This window comes from Haliotis cracherodii, unplaced genomic scaffold (assembly GCF_022045235.1).
Source record: "Haliotis cracherodii isolate W230 unplaced genomic scaffold, xgHalCrac1.p SCAF_2, whole genome shotgun sequence".
Taxonomy (NCBI): domain Eukaryota; kingdom Metazoa; phylum Mollusca; class Gastropoda; order Lepetellida; family Haliotidae; genus Haliotis; species Haliotis cracherodii.
Window position 1 is genome coordinate 16,789,271 of NW_027266275.1, and position 26,541 is coordinate 16,815,811.

The 26,541-nt window shown below is 40.3% G+C and overlaps 3 protein-coding genes across 3 annotated transcripts in view; 1 reads left to right on the forward strand and 2 right to left on the reverse strand.

Moving 5' to 3' along the window:
* LOC139467478 (uncharacterized) overlaps positions 1-866 on the reverse strand; it is a 45,726-nt gene extending 44,860 nt beyond the window's left edge. Inside the window, exon 1 of the mRNA XM_071249024.1 lies at positions 825-866. The gene's annotated coding sequence lies outside the window, so the exon portion shown is untranslated. The remainder of the gene's footprint in view (positions 1-824) is intronic.
* A 325-nt stretch (positions 867-1,191) lies between these two features.
* On the forward strand, positions 1,192-10,763 carry LOC139468883 (uncharacterized). The gene is made up of 4 exons (XM_071251016.1): positions 1,192-1,258; positions 4,558-4,660; positions 8,448-8,771; positions 10,111-10,763. The coding sequence occupies exons 2-4, from the start codon at positions 4,562-4,564 to the stop codon at positions 10,723-10,725; spliced, it is 1,038 nt and encodes a 345-aa protein (XP_071107117.1). The 5' UTR covers positions 1,192-1,258; positions 4,558-4,561; the 3' UTR covers positions 10,726-10,763.
* Positions 10,764-12,933: 2,170 nt separating this feature from the next.
* Positions 12,934-25,019, reverse strand: LOC139469888 (autocrine proliferation repressor protein A-like). The gene is made up of 14 exons (XM_071252209.1): positions 24,573-25,019; positions 23,868-23,982; positions 22,418-22,529; positions 22,170-22,286; positions 21,506-21,598; positions 20,334-20,423; positions 19,652-19,781; positions 18,027-18,144; positions 17,209-17,296; positions 16,090-16,128; positions 15,855-15,943; positions 15,397-15,490; positions 14,694-14,759; positions 12,934-13,439 (listed from the first exon to the last, which is right to left on the reverse strand). The coding sequence occupies exons 1-14, from the start codon at positions 24,754-24,756 to the stop codon at positions 13,320-13,322; spliced, it is 1,455 nt and encodes a 484-aa protein (XP_071108310.1). The 5' UTR covers positions 24,757-25,019; the 3' UTR covers positions 12,934-13,319.
* Between the last annotated feature and the right edge of the window lie 1,522 nt (positions 25,020-26,541).

Consider the following 26,541-nt stretch of genomic DNA (forward strand, 5'->3'; position numbering starts at 1 on the left):
ATTGATTAAGACGATCAAAAGGGCTTACAAACATCACAACAGATTATTATGTAGGATTAGAAGCCAAACAACATAGAAATGTACTTTTCAACGTAAGATCAGTCTCTCGGTGATGACATTAAACATGAAAATGTTTGGAATTCGTTATCATAATAATACAGATGGAAATGTTTTTCAGTCACTTTGTAAAATAACTGAATATTTAGGCGTTTAATAAATTTGAAAATGTTACACATTTTGACAGTAAAAAAATATACACACTATAAAAAAGGCTCAAAGATACCTACATTTCCTTATTATCTCGAAAACTGTATTTCATTTTGTTGATCAATGTGACCATACGCCCTTATTACTACCAATAAAGTTACTAATGCGCTTACGAATGGCGCAACAGAGGTCGCGAACTAGTCTAGATTTCTGCTATACATCCGGGTACTCACTGGGGAAAAACAATAACAAAAGCAACAACCAGTCCCGGGGAATTGCGTTAGATCAGTGCCCCTTTAAATACATTCAAAATTGGGAGTGTTGTTTCCCTTTAAGGATTATTCTGGGCTCTATTTGGATACTTAATATTTTTAAATAGGACATAATTTCTATACCCTGTGAAGCGAGAGCCTCAGCCGATTAACGATGTAACCTCCCTTGTCGTTTTTAACCTTGTATCTGTTTCCTTGTGCAATCTATGCGCCTACCTGTGGCTGACAATAGCCTTTTTGAGGTGCACAAAATCACAAATTGAGCCTTGAACCCGATCATGACTCACTCCAAATACATACACTGAAGTCAGATAAAATCTAATGGGTAAAATTGATAAAATTTACCTGAACATAAATCCTGTCAACCTCCAAACTTGAAGTTTCCACTCTTCTGCCCACCAGTCAATGATTCCAGGAAATGTGATTACGTCAGACTTGGACCAATCTATACAATTGTGAAGGGACACGTTGTATAAAGAAACCCTCGTCAATTATCTTTTTCAGACCTGACAATGACGTCGTTATTCATGAAGGATCTACAACTTTCCATTCGTCCGATTCAGCATGTTTCGTTAGATAAGGGACGTTGCGGGAATATATATGTAGTTTATATTGGGTAATTCGTCCACCCTATATGCAAGATAGACCCTTCCTTACAGGCGGGTCCCTACCATATAATAACGAAAGTAGAGTTCCTTGAAGTAACGAAAGTAGAGTCCCTGGAAGTAGGGCGTTCGCGAGAATACGCAAGAAACACATACAGTGTATGGTCGTGTAAGGTAGGTTTTGATGTTGGGTTAGGGAGTTGTGTTCTTGCTCAAGTAAACTTCGTTCAAGTGGTAACAATCACTGAACTTTTAATTCAAGCACACCCTACTGGCACTGTTAGTTGATTTGTCGTTTGGCGCCGCACTCAGCAATATTCCAGCTATGACGGCGGTCTGTAAAAATCGTGTCTGGACCAGACAATCCAGTGGTTGACATCATGAGCATCTATACACGCATTTGGGATTCAATGACATTTATCAACCAAGTCAGCGAGCCTGACCAGCCGATCCCGTTAGTCGCCTCTTACGACAAGCATAGTCGCTTGTAACGGCAATCATGGGTTGCTGAAGACCTATTCTAACACCCCCCCACCCCCCCCCCCCAGAATGCAGGCATATTAAAACTATGGTCACTCTTTTTGTTCAAAAGGTAATAACTTATGTCATGTTAACACAATGTACAGCTTGTTCATTTTGCTAGAGATTGCCTTAAAGGGGCACTGATCTAACGGACTGGTTGTTGCCTTTGTTATTGTTTTTCCCCCGTTAGTACCCGGATGATACGCAACGCAACTGAGCGTGACCAGAGACTGGGGTACCGTCTGCAAGGACAGCTAAATAAACTTGGAGGCTGGAGGCAATATTTGTTTTACGCATTTTTGAACACTGATTGGTTAACTGTGATCTATAAAGATTTCGACAAAGGGCGCATGTTAATTCATTTCTTCAGCCTAAACAAACAGACAAAAAGAACAAGGGAGCTCATCGGATGTCTTCATTTGGAAATACCCCAGATGGTTATAGTTTAAAACTAAAAACAGTATCCATGCAGTGAAAGCATTTTCGGATTTCGGCTTGCGTCGATAATACGATTACTACTCCCTTGTTGTCATCCACGTTTTCTCGTATAACCCTACACTTGTGTATTTGTCGTCATTCACTTGATGCTCAGTTAATAAATCTATTACAGGTACAATTAGTGGTAGCACCACTTATATTACCTGACAAAGGTTCCCATTTGGCATTTATTGTGTCTGGGGTAATTATTCAATCTAAATCCAGGTTTGAAGTGAGGTGAAATGTGTGTTATGTAATATGCACGTGGCAGCCCAGCTAGAGATGAATGATCAGTTGATTTACTTTTTTTGTAAATCAACGGATCGTTCCTAGTCATCAAAGGATTAACAGAAAATACGTTGATTGATTAATCACTGTTATCTTGCACAGTGGATATGTCAAGAGTGAGTGTCTACATGTCTAGGTTTACTAAAACAAAGGGAATACACTCATATCATGGTGCAAAGTGCCGATGTAAAAACAACATACTTTGTTCAAAGGGTTAACTGATAATACGTTGATTGATTGATCATTGTTATCTATCACTCAATGGAATTTTTAGGAACCGTGGACGCTATGAAAATAGTTGTCACGTGGGCTTTCTCAGCCGACCATTGAGACTTGACACCTATGTAAAACACCTGAAACAATCCAAGCGATCAGTTGAGAAACGAACACGGGTTATAATATCCTGAAATGATATATATCTTTTAAATTAATTGATTGTTACTGAGACACGTGACATCGAATAAGTTTCTTTGTACAGCTGCAGACGAGTGGGATATTGTTCCTTTGTGTGGATATTCACGGATACATTCCTCGAACAAGGAAGCTGCCTAAAACTTATACACATAAATTTGGTAGATTGTAATTATAATATCTGCATTTTATTTTCCTTCATTTGAACCGATTCATTCTTGTTTCTCTACGTCTTGGTTGGGAAATTCTTCAATGCGCGATAGACGTTGTTGTCACAGGTCTTTTCCTTTGTAAGCGTGTATATATTACCGTCAATTTGTAAAATGTGATTCTCTCAGGCAATTTATACAATGTGTAAATATTTCAGTCATTTTGACTAAAATATCTGTCCAGATTGATCAAGACGATCAAAAGGGCCTAAAAACATCACAACAGATTATTATGTAGGATTAAAAGCCAAACAACATAGAAATGTACTTTTCAACGTTACATTTTCAGTGTCTTGGTGATGACATTAAACATGAAAATGTATGGAATTCGTGTTGTCATAATAATACAGATGGAAACATTTTTCAGTCACTTTGTAAAATAACTGAATATTTAGACGTTTAATAAATTTGTTACACATTTGACAGTAAAAAATATACACACTATAAAAAAGCATATGCTCAGGTGAAATATATACTTTGTGTTGCAAGTCAAAATAGTGTAAACGAAAATCGCAAAATTACCAAGCAAGTGACTTATCAAAACTTCGTCACCATTACCGATGCTACCCACAAAGATACCTACATTTCCTTATTATCTCGAAAACTGTATTTCATTTTGTTGATCAATGTGACCATACGCCCTTATTACTACCCATAAAAGTGACTAATGCGCTTACGAATGGCGCAGCAGAGGTCGCGAACTAGTCTAGATTTCTGCTATACATCCGGGTATTCACTGGGAAAAAACAATAACAAAGGCAACAACCAGTCCCGGGGAATTGCGTTAGATCAGTGCCCCTTTAAACATCAAAATGTTTGGAATTCGTTATCAAAATAATAGAGATGGAAAAATGTTTTTCAGCCAATTTGTAAAATAACTGAATATTTAGACGTTTAATAAATATGTTACACATTTTGACAGTAAAATAATATACACACTATAAAAAAAGCAATGCTCAGGTGAAATATTTACTTTATGTTGCAAGTCTAAATAGTGTAAACGAAAATCGCAAAATTACCAAGCAAGTGACTTATCAAAACTTCGTCACCATTACCGATGCTACCCACAAAGATACCACATTTCCTTATTATCTCGAAAACTGTATTTCATTTTGTTGATCAATGTGACCATACGCCCTTATTACTACCGGTATCCATAAAAGTGACTAATGCGCTTACGAATGGCGCAGCAGAGGTCGCGAACTAGTCTAGATTTCTGCCATACATCCGGGCACTCACTGGGAAAAAACAATAACAAAGGCAACAACCAGTCCCGGGTAATTGCGTTAGATCAGTGCCCCTTTAAGACTTCGGTTGGCAATGGTTAGCAATGTCGCCATCAACTTTTTTATTTGGCCAACATTTTCATAACATTACATTTGGAAATTTTAATCAAGGAATGCTACTCTAAATTGACAGCTTCTCCTCGAGGTCGCTTTGTTTTTCACACCTCTCTTAGAGCAGACATGGTTATTTTTGTTTCATCACATACTCTGTGGCTAATGGGATGAAAATTGATTGTCATGATTATGTCGATGCTTAGAGATTTTACTACTATTTCTACAGCACAATGAAGTGTCTGGAATGTAAAGAAAACAAGCTGTCCAATGAATTTCCACAGTTTGACCTAACTGAGAGTTGCCAACACCCAAGATTTCACTGCATGAGGGTAAGATATAAGTTTTGAAATATACTTAGAGAGAAAAGTAAGGGATTGCAGGAATTGAAAGTGAGGTGAAATAGGGTTTATAGTGGCATTCAAGATATTTTCATTCATATGACGATGTACCTGGACCTGTCTGTGTGGCTCCTTGTACAGTTTTATAGCGCTAGCGCTGAGATACCATGCCTCAGTTTAACATGGATACCCCACACATGCACATTATACTGACTCCAAGCTGACCAGTCTTTGTTTTATCATGTTAATCAATTGAGACATGAACTGTGTTGGATGGTGTTATCCTGTTTGATGTTCGACTGATGATCAGTCCTCCATGCAAAGGGGACCATGACTTGCCTTAAGATCTCATCACAATAGTGATTCTCTGGAGTTGAACTCCAAGATGCTGTGGTGGGTCCTATACTGATCAGTAGGTGATGTCAGCCCTCACTATCACTGAGCCGGCACCGTATCAGTCATGTTGTGATATGGCACAAGGCTGGCAGGGGCGTAGTGAGGGTAAATTAAAATGTAAGCAATCAGATTGCAGTACTTATTTTTCCTAAACCCTTATTGAAAACCTATCTCACAAAATATCCTTAACACGTTCTGGATCGTTGGATCATAAGTTTTCGGACGGTCATGTTTATCACATTTACTTGGGCTAAAGCAAGGTGTGTGGTTTCACATAGACATTGTAAATCCCAAGATCATGGCTAATTTGTTAGATAAAGTTGTCCTTTTTAAGTAAGTGGGATGTTTTACAGTTGTTCTGGTGATTAGCGAGAGAATTACCAATGTTTCTTTACGTCTGAAAACCACTGGGATATGTAACACATTTTAAGTATAAAACAGTTTTGATTATTGTGTTCAAACCCAGACATTCTCATAAAAAATAAATTGTCAATGCAAGAGAATAACCAATCTAGATTATCCACGGAAACAGATTCCATTTGGCGTAAAGGGCAAAATAGCTGAAAATAAATGAATGGACAACTGAAAATCAGTTATGACACCAGGTGTTCGCGAATGGGCTAAAGGAAATGTAACCAGCAAACAACAACATCGAACCAATTCATCAACAACAAATTTGACACTGGTATCATATAACTTTAACAAAAGATTGAAAGAAAACACACGTAAGCTTTTTTTTTTAATTATTTATTTTATTTTATTTTTGTAACAACTTCAAAGTGTATGCACTTGCTGTTTGTGCTACATGGTAGCTATACCACTGGCTGGGGGTGTTATTCAGATATGGAGATGCTACCTCTACACTTACAAAAGGTAACACATTTGAAATACATTGTTTGATAGGCAATTCTTTGAAGTTGACAGATGACATAGTAGATAAATGTTTTTGGATAACCACTTCTATATTACCATGTAATAGCAACGTTTCTATAGGCAGCTGTTTATTAAACAAATATAAAGTTGAAATAAAGGTCAAAAGTATGCAAAATAATAGTGAAAAGTTACAAAAAGATGTCATATAAAAAGAAAGAACAATGTGTACTAAAGAAGCGCATGAAAGGACACCAAACTGTTAAAGGGCATTGACAATGAGAACGCCCGATGGCGCTGCGATTTGTAAAACATTCCGAGTTCGGCTTGTTCCACTGTGTATAGACCCATGAAGATCCGGGGTAGAATAGGTCTTCAGCAACCCATGCTTGCCCTGAAAGGCTACTTTGCTTGTCGTAAGAGGCGACTAACAGGACTGGGTGGTCTTGCTCACTGACTTGGTTGACGCTTGTCATTGTATCCCAATTGCGTGGATTGATGCTCATGATGTCAATCACTGGATTGTCTGGTCCAGACTTGATCATTTACAGACCGCCATCATATAGCTGGAATATTGCTGAGTGCGGCATTAAACAACAACCAACCAAATACATGTACACTGTATATGATAACTGCATGCCTAGGTGCACAATGTATTACATCATTTTCATTTGAAAAGGGAACTTTGTGCAAGAATGTCAACATCAGGCTATAAAATTACTCAGAGTTGTAAAATGTTCACTTTCCTGTCTGATGGTGTTGTGTAAATGTTACTGCAAATAGTAAACCGATTTGAAAAAGAGACACTGTTAAGTGTTGTCTGAGATTTTGTTATACATTAAAAAACAGCAAATGTCGCCACTTATTATCGTACACCGAAATAAGTACTGTGCAACAATTTGTTTTATTTAACAGCTTTTCGGAAACTGAGAGTGAACAAAATACAATCTCATTAAAATCAGATCTTAGCTCTCGCTGCTGCTAAACAAAGATCTGAGGACATCCCATTACGGGACAAAATACTGCCTAATATCTGTACGGCAAACTCGTATATCAAATGGATTTGTATGCATATGTATAACGAAATAATAACGTTATACATTCGATAGGAAAAATAGCTTGCCACAAATAAGGTTGACACAGTGCGCAATTCTCGCACAACGTTCACTTCTCAGATGTTATGAAAATGTGCAGCTGAAACATAACTCAGCATCACATCACCCTCATGTTCCACCTAGTGAAAAAGCCCTTTCCCAGTGACAATGCGTAAACGCAACATGTATATAAACAATGTGTACATTATACATATGTGACGTCAGAGGGTGAGTGCACAAGGAATGACGTAATACATTGTGCAGCTCGGCATGCAGTTATCATATTCACAGCGGAACAAACTCGGAATGATTTACAAATTGCAACGCCGTCTGGCGTTCTTTATTGTGAATGTTGCCTTTTAGCAGTTTAGTGTTCCTTCGTGCGCAATGACCTTATAAAGTTAGCATACATTGTTCTTTCATTTTATTTGACGTCTTTTCGTAACATTTGACTATTTTTGCGTAATGTTTACCTTCAGCTTGGAACTGTTTTACCGGCGTCTGTTTGTTTTGCATTTTGACCTTTATTAGTCACATTTAATTCTTTATTCGCAACATTTGACTATTATGGCATTCTTTTGTCCTTTATTTCAACATTGTATTTTTGGACCGAATGGCCACCCATACATTTTGGTATAGATTCTCATACTGTTGTCGAGCAAGACAACAGTATAAGGAGCTATACCGAAACATCGCTATAACAATATGATAAAGAAGTTGTTGTCCTTATACTTTGTCATTTGAAATAAAGTCAGGAAGGCAGTCCAAGAGCATGATGAATGGGCTCTTTTGCAGCACTTTGAATGAGTGTGATATGGCTTTTCGGAGGTGGGATAAATAAATATTTTCGCACATAAAGCTGTATGTGCATCAAAATATAAGTTATGAGTGAGTTAAAATGTTTAATTGCATTATAATGAGCTGAGGTCAGCTTAGGATCAGACTGAACGTTCCTTGTGGTAGTAAAACAAAGTGATTGTGTACGTAAAATTTTTCAATGACTGACAATGCAAAATATCCACCAATCGAAGGTTAATAGATGATTTTGGTTGGTTGGTTTGTTGTTGAATACCACACTCAGCAATATTCCAGCTATATGACAGTGGTCTGTAAATAATCGAGTCTGGACTAGACAATCCAGTGATTAATATCATGAACATCGATCCACGCAATTGAGATCGATGACATGCATCAACCAAGACAGTGAGCCTGACCACCCGATCCTGTTAGTCGCCTCTTATGACATGCAGTCACCTTTTATAACAAGCATGGTTTGCTGAAGACCTATTCTACCCAGGATCTTCACGGATAATGTAATCATGTTGAAAATATTAAAGACAATGTAATCATGTTGACAATATTATACTTTGAAGATATAAGCAGAAATGCTGAAGTATATTTCTGTTTTTAATTTCCAGTGTGTGATTCGGCATGTGAAAGAGAAGAAATGTTGTCCTTATCCAGAATGTGGAGAGCCTGTGGCACCTGAATGCAGAAATATTGCTGTAGTTCAGCGCACCTTGGATGAGATGTTCCGTGAGTACACTACAGAGTACACTCCCTTGGTTATCCCCGAAGGAGCCAGTGAGGGTGTGGTGCGTGTGGCCGTACTGAATGGGGACTCGATGGCAGTGAACTACAGGCCTTCCATGACAATACTGGAGCTGAAGCAGTCCATACAGAACAAGTTCAAGCATGAGGTTCAGAAACAGAAGCTGCTGTACAAAGATAAAGAGATAAAGGTATGAGGTGGGGTGAGGTGAAAACAGGTTTAACGTCGCGTCCAAGATTATTGCATTTATATATCGACGTGCATACACGTGTGTGTGTGTGTGTGTGTGTGTGTGAGTGTGAGGCTGCTTGTACTAGTCCGGACTGATGCCTATTTATAGTGCTAGCACACTGAGATACCATGCCACAGTTTAACATGAATACCCCACTCAGACACAGTATACTGACTCCGAGCCGACCAGTCCTTGTTTTAGCCCCTTAATGCCGAGCGCCAGACAGGGTAGCAACAAGTACCATCTTTTAACGTCTTTTGGTATGACGCGGCTGGGGATCGAACCCCGGACCTTCCGCCTTCCGGGCGGACGCTCTACCATTAGACCACGGAGGCGGTCCGATAAAGTTATGCTATGACATTGTATGAAGCAAGGACAACCTTCATCTGTAGCTAAACAAGTGAGGGTTACACTAAACATACAATGACAACTACATATTAGGGCTGTGATGGGTAACTCGGGTACTGGGGTCGGGTGGGTACTGAGTAGGACATTTGGCTAGTCACATACTTTTATTGTTTAATGCCAAAAATTATCTAGAACTCTATGGTTACACTATAAATTAATGTTCACATTTCTTTCTGAATATCCACACATTCCTTCTGTTTTTATATGTTTGCATCAGTCATCTTCAGTGTATGCTTGACCAGATCGGTTTATGCATGTATCTAAATACATTTTGACAGGAGTACAGTCAAATGTTTCCCAATGGGATATTTTGTACCCATCTCTTGAGACCTACAGCGGGTACCCGGGTAGGGTTGGGTAATAGGGGAGTGGGTACCCAGGTAGTAAATTTGGACTGGTCCCAGCCCTACGACAAATGTACATACTTGGACATGACAATTCTCTCCTACTGTGTAGCTTAGACATAGTGGCTGTTACTGCAGAAACTATGCTTACACAGTTCCAGAAAAGTAGGCGCGGTCGGGTAGCCTGGTGGTTAAAGCATTCGCCCGTCATGCCGAAGACTCGGTTTGGATTCCCGACATGGGTACAATGTGTGAAGCCCATTTCTGGTGTCCCCCGCCGTGATATTGCTGGAATATTGCTAAAAGCGGCATAAAACCATACTCACTCCAGAAAAGTAGACTGAACACGGTATATCATAAATGTCTTTAAAATCTTCTGAAAAGCAGAGTGAAAATTTGTTGTTTTTTTACAAGTTACTACTAGATAAGGCAGGGTCACACTATGTAACATTATATTGTGATACTTTTCATTTTTAAAATTATCTTTTACAAACTGAACAATGTGACTGCTATGGACCATGTCTGGAGCTCTTTGTCTGTTGTAGGTGTATGGAGATGGTCAGAAACAGATGAAGTTGAGTGACTACAACATTCAGCCTAACTCTACGGTCTACCTGGTTGTTCTTATGTTGGCCATTCCAGAAGGGTTTGATCATGTCGTCTTTGATCTCTACTGGGGATTTCCACTTTCTGGGTTGGATTATCTTGATGCTTCCTGTCTCCTTTATAATGGAACACAGTTCCTCCATCTTTGTGACTACAAGCGTCGTAGTTGTCTCAGTAATGCTGCTGTTCAACACTCAGGAGACATATTGGACCGTATTAAGAATCAGGGTCACCATGTTATTCATATTTATCTGAAAAAAATCCCTAGTAATGTTACCCACTTATTTTTCACATTAAGTGCATGGACTGCGCCTAACATATCCAAATACCCAAACCCCAGCCTGAAGTTCTATGAAGCTGACAAACCGAATACAGATTTGTGTAAGACAACCTTCACACATGCCAATCACAGCCAGGCTGTCATCATGTGCTCAGTGTCAAGGTCGGGGGGTGGATGGGCTATCTACGAGTCAGGGAAACTCTCTGCAGGAAATGCTAGATATTATGATCCCATCAAGGGCAGTATTCGAACACTGATTTCACAGGGATATTGAAATAGATCTTTGTCACAAGTAGGTCCGTTGTTGGGAGGTGTGACATCAATTAAACTTTGTGATCATCATATACCAATACTGTATATTCTAGATTTTGTTGAACACTTCTTTCACAACCAATTTTGTCCTCATTTCTGTAAAGGCTTAAGCCATTTAAGGTTTAAATCATGTCAAAAATAAAGCTGCAATAATAGTGAGTTGGTTGGTGTGGTTTTAAGCTGTTTTAGCAATATTCCAGCTATAAACTCCTGGGGAACCATGGGCTTCACACCATCAACCTCTGTGTAACAATCACATGCTTTACCTACTAGACTACCCCATCACCACGATAATAAACAGGCTACCACATCACTTTCAAATGCAGTCATATCAGATAAGAACTGTGCTCTCTCAGACACTGATCCTGCGATATCGTTGGAATATTTCTCACTGTAGCATGGCACAATATTCACTACATCTCAGAGAATGCATGTGAATGCTTGGTTAATCCTCACTGGTAATGCAGAAAGTAGCGTGGACACTTAGAATTTGTTTTGACTTTGTAGAGAAGTACTTGTTTCTCCTCATCAAAGTATGCTTCAAATACAATGTTAATGCATTGCATTCACTTATCAACAATCCTGTCATGCATTAGAATGTATCATTTTCATCACTGATGTGCATATGTGGAAAATGACATGCATTTCTATATTCACATTTCTTGAGGAAAGCAAATGTTGGAATATTTCAGACTGTCATGTCAATTGTGGATGTATGTCTCAAAGTGTTGTCAAATATGATCACCCTTTGATATGTTTGAGTTGGTTGATTTTTTTAATGGTGCTCATGAATGGAAGTAAGACATGTGTAAATAATATTTGTCAAAGAGGATATATACCGTATTTTCTTGAGTATAGTGCACACTTTTTTCCAAAAAAACACAGCTGTGTAGAAGGAGGTGCGCATTATACACACCATAATGAGTTTTGATGTTTCAGGCTGGGACCGGTTACTCGGGTACTCAGGTTGGGTGGGTACTGAGTAGGACCCGGTTACCCACAGGACTACTGGGACCCGTGGTTAATCATGTGACATATTGTTTAATGACAAACATTATCTAGAACTCTTTGGTTACATCATTAGTGACTAATGTTAGCATTTGGTTCTGACTATGTACGCATTCCTTCTGACATTTATCAGTCAACTTCTGTGTATGCATGACCAGATCGTTTCATACAAGTGTCTAAATACATTTTGCCAGGGCTATGGTCAAACTATGCCCAATCGGACATTTGGACCTTTCTCTTGAGACCTACACCGGGTACCCAGGTAGGGTTAGGTAACAGGGGGTGGGTATGTGGGTAGTAAATTTGGACTTCTCCCAAACTCTGTGTGTTACGATGTGGAGCTATTTGCTCCAGTTTTAGCATCACTGTGCACTGGGAAATACCTTTTTCCTTGTTGTTTTCTTTATGTTATATACTTTTTATTGATAAATATAAATCAGTGCATTATTTATTCCAGGAAAGATGGTAAAATACTGTCATTTGTGTTTCTTGATCTACAGCTATTTTATTTTCTGTAACAAAATAATGAGCCTATCATTTCATGACCACTTGTACAGGAAATAAACCATTTCATATTGCTCATCCCTTTTGTCTTTGTGAGATCAAGGCTAGAGTGAAGATTTACATTTGATGTGTTGGCGCCATGTTGTTTTACTCCAGTGGACAATATATTAATTTGCTATGTCATATTTAAAAAATAAACGATGAGTGGGGGTTGTTTGTCATACAATAAAATACTGCAGGGAGAATAAACTAGTGCCAGCCCACCGACTTACCATCCCTTTGTTTAACTAGAATACCCCACTCAGACACAGTGTACTGACTCTGAGCCGACCAGTCCTTGTTTTAGCCCCTTAATGCCAAGCCCCAGGCTGGGTAACAAGGAGTACCATCTTTTAACGTCTTTTGGTATTACACGGACACGAACTCCAGACCTTCCTCTCCCTCTGGGTGGACGCTCTATGACTAGACCACGGAGGCAGTCACATGTCCATCAAGTGTGCAATATATGATATATCCCGCACACAAAAAATCAGATTATGCGTTTCCTTTTTTTTAAGAGTACATGTTAAACCTGAACACATTCAAAAGCTAATTATGTCATTTCATGAAACCACTAGATGAGTTCAAAATACATACAAAAATAACATTATAACCATTTCCCAACACTTTTATTTTAACAAAATAATTACATTTTTTTTTAAAAATAGGGTCACTATTTCAAGAGTCTTGTAGTCATATGGTTGGAACACCCCAGGAAATAAACTCCTAGTCTTGTCAACAATACAATAATGGCATGGATACATCACCCCATGGGGATTTCGGGTTAGAATAAGTCCCTGTAAAGCCATGCTTGTAAAAGCTGACTAAATGTAACTGGTGGTCAGGTTCGTTGATTGATGTCTGTCACCATACCACAATGTCGTGGAATGTTGCACATGCTCTCAGTCACTGGTTTGCACTCTTCAATGTTTACAGGTCGCCTTGAAATAGCTGAAATAAGCTGGTGTTTAAGAACAAACTAAACAAATATTAACACATCACTGGTCAGACAAGCGTCCCTGTGCAACTTTCTCCACTGCAGTCAGGGAAGGGGAAGACATCAGGGATGATCTGGCTCTCCGTCGTGAACTCCAGCACCGAGTCCTTGACACCACGGAACGTCAGCTACAACATCAATGCATTGTACTTGCTATCTTTATTCTGTCAAACTGTTCATGCTTATGTTTATTTATTTTGTTTGTTTGTTGTTTAACACTGCACTCAGCAATATTCCAGTTACATGACGGTGGTCTGTAAGTAATCGAGTCTGAACCAGAAAATCCAGTGATTGACATTATGATCATCGATCTTCGCAATTGGGATACGATGACATGCATCAACCAAGTCAGTGAGCCTGACCACCCAATCCTGTTAGTCGCCTCTTAAGACAAGCTTAGTTGCCTTTTACTGCCAGCATGGGTTGCTGAAGACCTATTCTACCCCCGATCTTCACGGGGTTATACTTATGTGTAATCAATAAAGATAAAGAAGGCAAAGTATAGTCAAGGCAAATATCCCGTTTCATCAGTAAGTTTAAGACAAGGACACATCAATGCTAAGATATTTTGTTTATGTTGTCTAGCCTTAAAATACTAGCCCCTGATTGGTTAAGGAGCGGGCAATTATTTTCCATTTAGCCTACACACAGTCTGGGTACAACTTTCATGTAGGCCGCTGACAAATCAATCCGAAAACATTGCTAATTTGCTTAAAACGTATTTGATATAAGTTTAGTTGAGTTTCAGAAGTGATGGGTTGTTGATGCGAATGTATGGGCAAAGGGAAGTAACTCGGTTCGTTTGCGTCGTCTGCTACAAGTTCGATTCGTCACCACTCGCATGTTTCCATAGGAAAAAAATACTCAAGGAAATTATCCCGTTTCATCAATATGTTTAGACAAGGACAGCAATGCCAGGGTATTGTGTGATATGTTATGGTTAATTTACAACAGGTTTATTTCTCATGCATCCTCTAGCAAAGATTAAGTTAATTGTAAACAATGTAAAATGTCACACTATATACACCGGTGTCTAAAATAGCTTTCTCTCAAACAGTTGTCATTTCTATGATGAAATATGATGTAAGTCAAATTCATCTGTTGCATGAAGATTCCGATTCGAATATTTCTATTTTGGAAGACGAACAGAAGGCAGCACAAAAGGAACTGGTAGGTGATATATGAATGATGGCATGGGTTGCTGGTTGGACCAAGGTTGTTGAAGCAGGATGTGGTGACAATGATCAAACCTCCTCATCCTGCAGTGGTACAAGTGAAGCGCCTCTCACATACGCACTGACTCACTGTAACCTCGTATTGTAACATGTGAATTGGGCCAACGGAGTCCACATAGGTCTTGCACACACCCTGAATAAACGTACCTGTATAAAGAATGCTCTCCATCCCTCGTCGGGGTTTTCAAACTCAGCCACATACGTGTTGTTACCCTGGAAGAAGTAAGTGTATGCAAACAGTCTGAGTGACGGCCGCTGCCGGGGGAGCAGAACATGCTTACCCTGGAGTCATCACTGATTTTCAGTGATGCAGTCTGATAATGTTCACCTCTACTTTGAAATGTACGCCCATTGGCATCTCTTTCGGCAGATGATCGAGACTGATCATTTTATATTTTCACTAAGGTCGCAATAATGATATTCACATAATTTGATTTAGGTTTGTGGAAATAAATTACTTTTTAACACCCTCTCGCCTCTAATACGTTTATCCACTGTGAAAATGACTGTCAACTCAAATTTTGTTTCTGATCTTTGCACACGCCACCCCTCTCTAAGCGTGTGTCTCACTTGGCAGGATTCAGTCCAATATGGAGGCAAAGAATAAGCTGCACCGCAGGAGCCGCGGCCAAAAGATGTTACTGGTACACTAGAGTCAATAACACTTTTATAGGTATGTTATGTCCTAAAGATAAAATATAAACATAACCCTCTCCATCCAGTCATTTGCGAAAATAAATTAAATGTTTCATTGGCCTTAAATGAGACTTTCATTATGATCTTCCTCATTTCCTCAGCATAGTGATAACGTATATGTTGTATATCAGCTCATTTAATGAACAACACTTACAACATATTCTGTTGCCTGGCTGTGCCAGATGACGGGGTGGGGGAAGGGTTTTTCGGGGTTGCCGGGAGTACCCACCAGCAGACGGAAGTCACGCCTGGAGATAAATACATGACGAATCCATGTTAATGTGTCAAAGTTAAACCATCGTGTTTCTGTAAGGCGTCTGATGTTTATAGAAACTATCTTGTAAATAATATGATTTGACAAATATAACCTGCTACTGACTATTATATGCAGGTCAGTCAGTATTACAGCTCGGATACTGCTGGCTGGGGAGTAGAACAACATTCAGTCATTTGAATGTTACCTTTATGGTACCTCCATGCTTCTCACCATTGCCTGACTCCTTGTTGCTGACAACAACGGTCAAGTTGCTTTTAATTGCGGCCATAGATTACTTATAAATGTGACGCAAAGTGAAGGTGAGTGAATTTACAATAGTAACGTGGACTCTCTACCTTTCTCCGCCTATAGTCTTGGCCCAGTATGACGTCACAGTCAGTGGCTCGGTCTCTGTGGTCACAGTTATTTTACCTCCATTGGCGGTCTGCAATGTATAAAAAACGTGTTGTCCAGAAAAAAGTTAAATGGGTTGCAATGTGGATATTGATCGCCTTAATGGCCGCATAACATTGTAGAAGGCAATCCGTTTATTTAGTTATATGCCGGGTACTGCAAGGTAGTTCTACTTACCAATTCCCTAACCCAGGAAAACTTCGGTAGTGGAGACGCCTGCAAGAAAGACACCCGTGGTTATCAACAGTAAAATCAAATCCTGCGTAAGTACACCCGGTACCATGATTAACACGTCAGGGGTATAATCATAATGATGCATCTCCTTGTTTCTCCAAAGGAAACCTAAACACTAAGCAACAAGTAAATACAAACCTATACTTGTGAACAATTTAAAATTACTATTAGTACCAAATGATCTATACCGAAACGTAAACCTTTACAGTGACTAAAGAAGTTGTTACCCATAAATTGTCTCTCTCATCCGTGAATTTCTAAGTAATGCCTATCAAAAAATTAGTAACAAATGTTGTCCAAATTAATTTTCAAGGACATTCTGGGTCAAGAGATAGATCTTTCAACGGGGACATTAAAGCTGTGAGATGAAACTCGGACCATCTACTGCGTATAGATCATCGGCTCCTCTTTCCTCTATAATATTTAATGTTTCAGGGTTTGTTTATTGTTATTTGACGCATCAAGTTCAATGACGGGGATTGACACTATGAACAACGGTCCACGGCGTCAGGGTACGATGACAAGCAATCAAGTCACTAAGTCGGAGCATAGGTTGTTGGGGACCTATGCTAACCCTGATCTCCACAGGGTCGCCTCGTACAACAAACACAGGTTTCTAACATTAATTTTAACCCGGAATCTTAAAAGGAATAGTAACAAGACATACATGTATGAGTAAATATTGAGAAGGGTCCTTTATTAGTCAACACGTCGACTATAAGAGAAAAGGGGTAATTATACCCTAGCCAATGTAATATGATTCATCAAACCAACTGAAACAACTTCGTCAGTAGACATGTGGACAATAATACATCATTTTGTTTGTTTTTATTTAACGCCGCAATATTCCAGCTTTATGATGGCTGCCTGCAATAAATCGAGCCTGGGCCAGACAATCCAGTGATCGATATCCAAGATGGACGAGCAACGATCCACGCCGTCAGGGCACATGGACACACAAGCAAGACACCGAGCCTGATCTCCCGATCCATATGGTCGCCTCTAACGACCAGCATAGGTTAACCTGGAATCCCGGAATCCCCAAGCGCCATAGAACCTTACCGACATAATTGATAGGAAGAAAGCTCGCATGGTGAACAACAAGCTTATCTCATGTCCGGCACAGCTATGTTCAGCGTTCGGTAATATTCTGAAAGACAAACATATCATAACTGGTTTATTAGCATGAGAGTGTTTACGTTAAGCGAATACTTGAACTGTTCTGGGGCTAGATTTTCAAAAGGATCTTCACAACTTACGTTCAAAGATAAGGAATGACTTACAAAAGTTAGAAATGATCGTGACGCACATTGACTTCTACTCGCCAGAGGAGGAGTGAGTGAGTATGGTTTTACGCCCCTTTTAACAATATTCCAGCAATATCACGGCGGGGGACGCCAGAAATGGGCGTCACACATTGTACCCATGTGGTGAAACAACCCGGCCTTCGGCGTGACGACCAAACGCATTAACCACTAGGCTACGCCACCGGCCCCAGAGAAGGAATTCTCATAAAGCAAGCACACGTCTATCTGTTGTTATCAATCTAACCATAGGTTCACATGTTTGTTTGGAAAATCCACTGACATGAACCTATGGTAGTGAGTGAGTATGGTTTTATGCCACTTTTAGAAATATTCCAGCAATATCACGGCGGGGGACACCAGAAATGGGCTTCACACATTGTACCCATGTCGGGTTTCGAACCCGGGTCTTCGGCGTGACGAGCGAACGCTTTAACCGCTAGGCTACCCGACCGCCCCTGAACCTATGGTACGCTTACCATATATGTCCTATTTAGTAATCAGCATAATATTATATATCCATGGACACAATACTTAAACTGCATGTTTAAACTCCAAGCAAGTAATATGGCTCACCTGAGGTATTTTGGTCCATTGAGGTCGTTGTAGTAGTAGTGGGAGTCGTCGGGGAGGAAGAACTCGTCCCCGCCTGTACTGATGATCAGCTTTGGCATTGTCAGCTTGTCGTTGTACGCTAGAATATAAGCAATCGTTTCAGGATATGGACACTAAAGACAGTCCTTAGTATCCTGAATGTTGCATTAATGGTTAATCTATAAAACTGGTGGTTTGAAATTAAGTTTACGACGTTGGATAAGCATAGTTGCCTTTTACGGCAAGCATGGGTTGCTGAACACCTATTCTACCCCAGATCTTCACGGGTTATGCTTATGTGTAATCAATAAAGACAAAGAAGGCAAAATATATCCTGTTTCATCAATAACTTTAAGACAAGGACACATCAATGCTGGGATATTGTGCTTATGTTGTCTAACATTAAAATACTAGCACCTGATTGATAAAGGAGCGGGCAAATTATTTTCTATTTAGCCTGCTCACAGGCTGGGTAAAACTTTCATGAAGCCCTCTGAGAAATCAATTGGAACACATCTTAGGTAATTTGCTTAAAATGTATTTGATATAAGTTTAGTTGAGTTTCAGAAGTGATGGGTTGTTTATGCGAATGTATAGGGTAAAGGGAAGTAACTCGGTTCGTTTGCGTCGTCTGCTACCAGTTTGAATTCGTCACCACTCGCATATAGGCCTTTTCCCCACGCCAAGCATGGGTTGCTGAAGACCTATTCTACCCCGGAACTTCAGAGCCTTTACGACGTTGGAAAGCAATAATTAATCCGACAATCTTGGAAGAACATTGTTGTTTGAAAGAGTTTCATTATTTGTTCTCATGGCTAGTCTATAACAACGGACTTGCAACAGATCTGCCGGCGATCCCTGATCAAATCAAATACACTTGGCACCATGGGAAGAGTGTTTTACTAGCTACATTGGAATACTTTTACCCAAAACTACAAATTTATACAGCGACTGTTGGAACCATTATTAGATCTTTGTTTGGCACCACAGTAATGAATGCATAAGTGAGGAGAAATGGGGTTTGACGCGGCGTTAAAAATTATTGCACTTGTATAGCGTCGCGGGAGCGGGTGTGTGTGCAGCTGCTTATATAAGTCCGGACTTGTGCCGGGTTTAGGTAGTGCCATCTTCCCGAGTCAAGAGAGTTAACTGACTATAAAGGTGCACTCGTGCTTCGGGAAGATGAGATAGTGCTAGAAATTGAGATACCATGCCACAGTTTAACATGAATACCCCACTTAGACACTGTTTACAGACTCCGAGCAGACAATTCCTTTTAGCCCCTTAATGCTTAGCGCCAGGCAGGTTAACAACGCGTGCGATCTTCTAAAGTTTTGGTATGACGCGGCCTGATAGAACCACCGACTTTCCGCTCTCCTAGTCGCTCTATCCACTCCACTAGACCACGGTGACAGTCAATTCGCTGCAGACGTGATATGGAAGACACCCCTTTCATAAATACGTCCAGATAGAAACCCAAAACGTCCCAAATGTGGTGTAAGAGAGAAAGTTGTCGATAATAAATGTACATCATTGCTTGTACAGCATGTCTGCTGGAAGCCTATATGGACATTCTATTGTTTAACACGAGATGAATATATATTTACATATAGGGTCTATAATGTCGGCCATCTTTTGGGTGTTGGGATGATCTAACGACTCTGTGAAGTTCAGTTCATAGTAGTCTTTGAACGCAAACGTCCATCCTCCATAGGCTCGGAAGTGATGGTGAAGATTCTGAAACAAGCAAAGTGAGCATGTGAACATCTGGATCATGATGTGGAGACATATAAGCGGGAGTCGTCTAGACGCGCCGTAAATCGCTGTGCAGAGTTGTGTCCCTTAGGTGTGCGAGAAACCTATGATCGAATCCCAGGATCGACCTGATTATGTTTCAAGGTTTGCCAATACCCTTGTGTTCTTGGTGTCACCAACATCACTTCGGGATTTCCTCCCACAGCAGGTGACACGCCGTGATATTACTGAAACGCTATTCAGAGCGTGTGAAGTCAAACTCACCCTGTCACTCACTCACTGGCGTGTGATGACAGATAAATATGCAACATGTTACTACTTTTGTTATCAATGGCACACTAGGAAGGAGCAGTGCATACTTAAGGATCAAATATATCCAGAATAAACTATGTATAATATTGAATCTTATTTACAATTCTGAACTATTTTTCATTGTTTCCCGACACCATATTGTATAAGAAACATCCTCTGTGTTGAGTGAAAATGCCTCAACTGTCACATAGAATGTTATGGGAAGACTCCTATAAATCTTACTTTAACCATATGGAGTAGATCCATGACGATGGGGCTGATTCCCTTGACGCGGGGGTCCACGGCTGCTGTAGTCCACGTCGTCCACCCACGCTACAGCCAGAATACATAGAACTGACATGGTCATAATATATGCAGTATAAGTCTGTTTCAGTATGACGCTGTTTTTTAGGTTTGTAAGATATAGAGGCGGTTAAACAATATTTATCTGTATATGAAATGATGCTGAGCTCCTGAGTTTATAAATGAAATACATATTTCCCAATTTAACTCTCTATATGGATTCCCTTTGGAGTCTGTAAGGAATAGACGCGATTAAACAACACTATTAATGGATCATTTTCTGCATTTTATCTTCGCTGAATCCTGCGTTGAAAGTCATATGATTATGATTACGGAAAAGACCGAATACAGTCGATAACTGTTCAAGTAACGTAAGTTCGATACGTAAGTAAGTGTCCGAACACGATCGGCTAGATGCGGTGAAAGTAGGCCTCTGGGGTGACTCATTGCCACAGCTAGCCGAGACAATATCTGACCACATGACTGTCACGTGATGTAAACATCCTGGCGTGCAGACGACAGTAATGAATGGCTTGTCTTAGGTAAGAAACAGCATCATGTGGCAAAAGCGGCCGCTTGCATAAGTTACGTGACTCATGTTATGTTTACGATATGTTTTTTAGTTATTTATTTTCAGTATACCCCGTCAGGCCTAGGCGACTAACGGGATCGGGTGGTCAGACTCGCTGACTTGGTTGATGCATGTCATCGTATCCAATTGCGCTGATCGATGCTCATAACGTCAATCACTGGATTCGATTATTTACAGACCTCCGTCATATAGCTGGAGTATTCCTGAGTGTGGCGTTAAACAACAAACAAACAAAACAAACAAAATCATAGAGATGGACTGCGTTCGATTCCAACATGGGATGCTTGAAGGTATCTTCTCGCGACCAATGCATGCTGAGAGCTCCAGATGAATCGACTCGTACCTCCCTATGAATATCCCATCTTGCCTGGCAGTTTATGATATAGTATTTGTTTAGAGACTAAATATTGGTGTGGAATTAGCAGGAGCCCACAGAACAATTATGCGAAAACTACGTCTCCTTTGAGATCGCTAACACTGTAAACATATCAACATTTATATTTATCATTCCATATTTCACCTTGGAAGCTCCGGCAACATAAAACTTGTCAATGTTAATCTCCTGTAAACTTTGAGAAAAGTTGGCAATGGTGTCCATCCCTCTCACAGTGGCCTGGAAAGGGAAAGAGTTACTAGTAGCTTTTAACAAGTAAACCTGAAGTTAACTACATTATCAATATGAGTCAATTGTTAAACCTTAATCAAACCGGAGTTCGAAGGGGATTTCACAGTGGATGAGTATGTTCTTATGCAGCTTTTAGCAATATTCTCGCAATATCGAGGCGGGGGGGCACCAGAAATTGGCTTCACACATTGTACCCTTTTGGCGAATCGAATCCTGGTCTTCCGCGTGACGAGCAGACTCTCTAACTACAGTGAGTGATTTTGGGAGGGGATTCACGCCACTTTGAACAGTATTTCAGTTACATAACGGCGTTAGAACTTAATGTGAGGGAACAAAATTACTTAACGTAGGTAGTAGACCATAAGCTTTGTCGAGAGGCCCGAAAAATAGTAGGGAGCTAACACCAAGGTACATAATCGGGACGAATCAATGGGATTAGACCCCATTGACTAGCGGATCCTGGAGTTTCTAAGGGACGAAAATCTCCACAGTTTTTACGGCGCCGCAAACTAGTAGTGATCAATGGCCTTTGAACATGAGGTATAAAGTACATGCATACCTTGGTCATAGGGAAGCGGAGTAGGAGTTCCGGGTCGGAGGAGTTGACCTGCACAAAGGTCTTCCATGTCCACGCTATCACCGCGTCCTCTGATCGGGCTTTGTGGGTGGGGTCAGCCTGGTGATAAGATCAATATCGGATCAGATGCCGATTCCGTGGCTGACTGATCGCTGTTGTGGTTTATACTGTTTGGGTGTGAGAATTTTTGTTTTTCGGCAATGACGGTGATTTGTTTAGTACGTACTCACCAAGAAGGTTGTAGGTTGATTAGGAATCATTTTCAGATCTGCCCCAATACAGCCTGTACTGACAGCCATCATGGTGGTCAGAGAAACAAAGTTGTCCTTCACACTGGGAGGGCTGAAGTTTAATAATGTAACATTGTAACATTGCCCTTCACACCGGGCGGGTTGGAGTGTAATAATGTAACATTGTAATACTGTCATCCGCAGTTGGCGGGCTGGAGTGTAATAATGTAACATTGTAATACTGTCATACGCAGTTGGCGGGCTGGAGGGTAATAATGTAACATTGTAATACTGTCATCCGCAGTTGGCGGGCTGGAGTGTAATAATGTAACATTGTAATACTGTCATACGCAGTTGGCGGGCTGGAGGGTAATAATGTAACATTGTAATACTGTCATCCACAGTTGGCGGGCTGGAGTGTAATAATGTAACATTGTAATACTGTCATCCACAGTTGGCGGGCTGGAGTGTAATAATGTAACATTGTAATACTGTCATCCACAGTTGGCGGACTGGAGTGTAATAATGTAACATTGGATTTAGTTGTTCACACTGGGAGGACTGAAGTGTAATAATGTAACATTTTAATATTGCCCTTCACACTGAGCGGGCTGGAGTATAATAATGTAACATTGCAATATAGTTGTTCACAGTGGGAGGACTGAAGTGTAATAATGTAACATTTTAATATTGCCCTTCACACTGAGCGGGCTGGAGTATAATAATGTAACGTTGGATTTAGTTGTTCACAGTGGGAGGACTGAAGCGTAATAATGTAACATTTTAATATTGCCCTTCACACAGAGCGGGCTGGAGTATAATAATGTAACATTGTAACATTGTAATGTTGTTCACACTGGGCGGACCGAGGTGTAATTGTCCTTTATTTTAAGTATTATAAATGTTCATGTACTAAATACGGGCTAACAACACCTTTAAATATGAAGAGCCGTTGTTTGAATAAAAGCGATAAAAACGTTTCCATAATCATATCAGATCGCTACCAATATCACGGTAAGAACTCACGGTAATTGTAGCATCCTATAGTTTTCTGATTGTTTTGTGTTGTTGTTTTTAGCATGAGATATACACCTTAACAACAATAACATCCTGATCGCTAGAACACTTTTTTGTTTGTGTTTAGAAAAAACAACTAAACCTTTCGTGGCGATTCGTAATACTGTATGCACCAGTGTTGGCGGAGTTAGCACGCTCCGATACTGGAGGGGATCACAAAGTGGCACAGTCCGTAGACGTTTGTCCCCTTGATACAGACAGACCACGGACCATAATCGTGGCAAATCCTGGATTCGAACCTCCGACTAACTGATCATGGCAACTACGAAATTAACTCTACATCGATTTGTACCCATTAAACCACTGGGCCACCCTTGCCCCTCCTACTGCAAGAACTCGGGTCTGTAGAAACGTTGTCACTGCGCATACGTACCCGGCATGGTTGGAGCCGCCATCGATAAGAATGAACGCCGAGTCTTTGAATACCAGCTTGTCAGGAACGGTTATAGTCAGGTAGTGCCACCAGATGGGGTTGGTAACCACGGTCTCTGTAACATTGACAGGATCGAGAGAATACTTGTCATGTATTTAACAAATTCAACTTACTCATAAGTTGACATAATCACACCGTGAAACTTACGAAGAAGGTGAAACGCTAGTTAACGGTGGGATTTCGTGCATGTTTTCACTTGATTGCATATAGACTGGCCTTGCGTGGTGGTGCTCAAGCTATCAATCTCTGGTTTAAATGCTGTACATCCCCGTAGGGATTCCTGGATGAGGAGGTCCCGAGTAACCTGTGTTGGTTGTGAGAATCGACTTATTGGATCAGGTGGTCAAGCTCGGTGGCTTGATTGATTACGTGTCATCATTGCTCGTAATATCAATCACTGGTTTGTCTGACTCGATTATTTACCGTTCGCCCTCATAAAGCTGCAATATTGCTGACTTCAAACAAACGAATACATGTTTCAGGACACATGGAACCTTTTTGGCCGCAGCATAATTATATAACCATTCATTCCCTTCAGTGTTACAGCGTAACGTTAGGGTAAAGACAACTTCGATTACGATTAACAATCAAACTTTGCATTATACATATACAATTTAAACATGTGAATCAGTAATACTGTCTTACCATCTTTCCATTTCTGTGAAGTCATGTTGAGAACATACAGGGTGTAGTCAGGTCCCCTGTATGTGTGGTCTTTCAGCACCTCATACGTATAGTGGGGGTCGTACCTGTTCACGTAGTCCTCTAACACGCCGCCATGGGCACAGGCAAACGCCAGCAGTAATAGAACTATACACCTAAACACCATGATGCTCGCTCTGTCCGCCACGGCTGTAGGAATGATGCCCACGAAAAAGTCGTTCAAATCACAAATCTGATGGCTGGTCACAAGATGATATGATATGATATGATACGGTCATATGTGATATACAATCATTCGATCGAACTTTGTCTTACATCCAGACTGATTAAAGATGAGCATATCTCATCTCTCACAAGCACAATAATCACCCTCGAGACACCGTTCTTGATTTTGGAAAGCATTTGCTCCAACTTCGTCATAGTCAGATGATGTTTTGAGAATAATATTAAAGCATTCGTCATAGGAGGAAGACGACCCGGAATTGCGCACACCTGAATGTTTTGACTTTTACTTCCGCGCTTGGGGGAAAGCGGTTGTGCGTCAGTACGCAATTGCGCTGTGATATGAGGGGGGGGGGGGGGGGGGGGACACAAATACATGACATTGTAACATACTCGACAAGGATCTAGACTAAAGCGCTCATTTTGGTTGGTTGGACGGACTGTCGGGTTGGTGTTTCTGTTATGTTGTGATTCATGTTTTTATAGGTTTTGTGTTTGATACGGTAGTGAGGATATACACTATCGGTGATCAGATATGAGTTCGCTGTATCGGTTAGTTCGCTGTAGAGAGTTCGTTATATACGTAAATTTTATATAATATTATATAGGCGATAAATCGCGGATTTTTTAACAGTTCGTTGTACCCGTTTGTTCGCTATATCCGTGTTCGTTATGTCCTTGTTCTACTGTATCTATCCTTTACGATATTGAAATACAGAAAAAAACATCGTCGACTCGAGGCCTGAGTAAAATATCCGAGTTATAGTGCGGTTCGATGCGTTTAAGGTCGTTTTTATATGGGCACCACGCTTGTGGTACATTATAGGCTAAAGGCATACATAGTGTGTGTGTGTGTGTGTGTGTGTGTGTGTGTGTGTGTCAGCGCAGCCCTAATGGGTCGACTCGCTGTCGGTGTAGATAGGTATTATAGTGCGGAGCAGCAACAGGCTGAACAATCGGAGTCTGTCAAGTGTGAATAGTTCAGCCTTCGGTCTCTTCCTTTCAGCTATACAGAAGCATCGACTCAAGCTGGCCGCTATAGAGATATAAAGGCGAGGACCAGCGTTTAGATGAACAGACGCCCAAATATAAATAGATCACCTGGACATTTTTATCTGCAGTAATCAATCGCAATCACATCCGCTAAACCACACACACACACACACACACACACACACACACACACACACACAGATGTTCACTCGGCGTACATGTAATATATGATAAAGTCCACGCCAGGCCAACATCTTCTTTGTATCAGTTTCAGACATGTTTCTGATATAAAGAAGATGTTTAACTAACATGGACTTTATTATTTTAAGATATATATTTAGAACGGCGAACGGAGAAAAATATTGTGTGGATAAAGGAGTTTTGACAAGCACGAATATCTGGACTTTTATCTGGACTTATATTTTTTTGTATATTTGATACGTATACACCTGATGAAATCACTTGTTATTATATACATGTGTGTGTGTGTTTGTGTGTGTGTGTCCCTCTCTCTCTGTGTTTGTCTCTCTCTGTGTTTGTCTCTCTCTCTGTGAGGTATTTCGTATTTTAGACAAATATCATGATATGTTATGACAAATTGTCTTCAGTTAATTGTGGGTTGTAACGGAACTCATGAGACCTTAAACAGAATGAAAGAATGACAGCGTTAATTACCGCTACTAGGAACTGTATCCTCCTGTGGGAACTGGAACACATTCACAAAGAAGCAACCTCA

Coding starts and splice junctions, on each gene's coding strand:
- LOC139468883 (XM_071251016.1), top strand. CDS start 4,562: ATGAAGTGTCTGGAATGTAAAGAAAACAAGCTGTCCAATGAATTTCCA. Junction 4,661..8,447: donor CAAGATTTCACTGCATGAGG/GTAAGATATAAG, acceptor TTTAATTTCCAG/TGTGTGATTCGGCATGTGAA. Junction 8,772..10,110: donor ACAAAGATAAAGAGATAAAG/GTATGAGGTGGG, acceptor TGTCTGTTGTAG/GTGTATGGAGATGGTCAGAA.
- LOC139469888 (XM_071252209.1), bottom strand. CDS start 24,756: ATGGTGTTTAGGTGTATAGTTCTATTACTGCTGGCGTTTGCCTGTGCC. Junction 19,782..20,333: donor ATCTACTCCATATGGTTAAA/GTAAGATTTATA, acceptor TGCTTGTTTCAG/AATCTTCACCATCACTTCCG. Junction 15,944..16,089: donor TTTCCTGGGTTAGGGAATTG/GTAAGTAGAACT, acceptor TATACATTGCAG/ACCGCCAATGGAGGTAAAAT.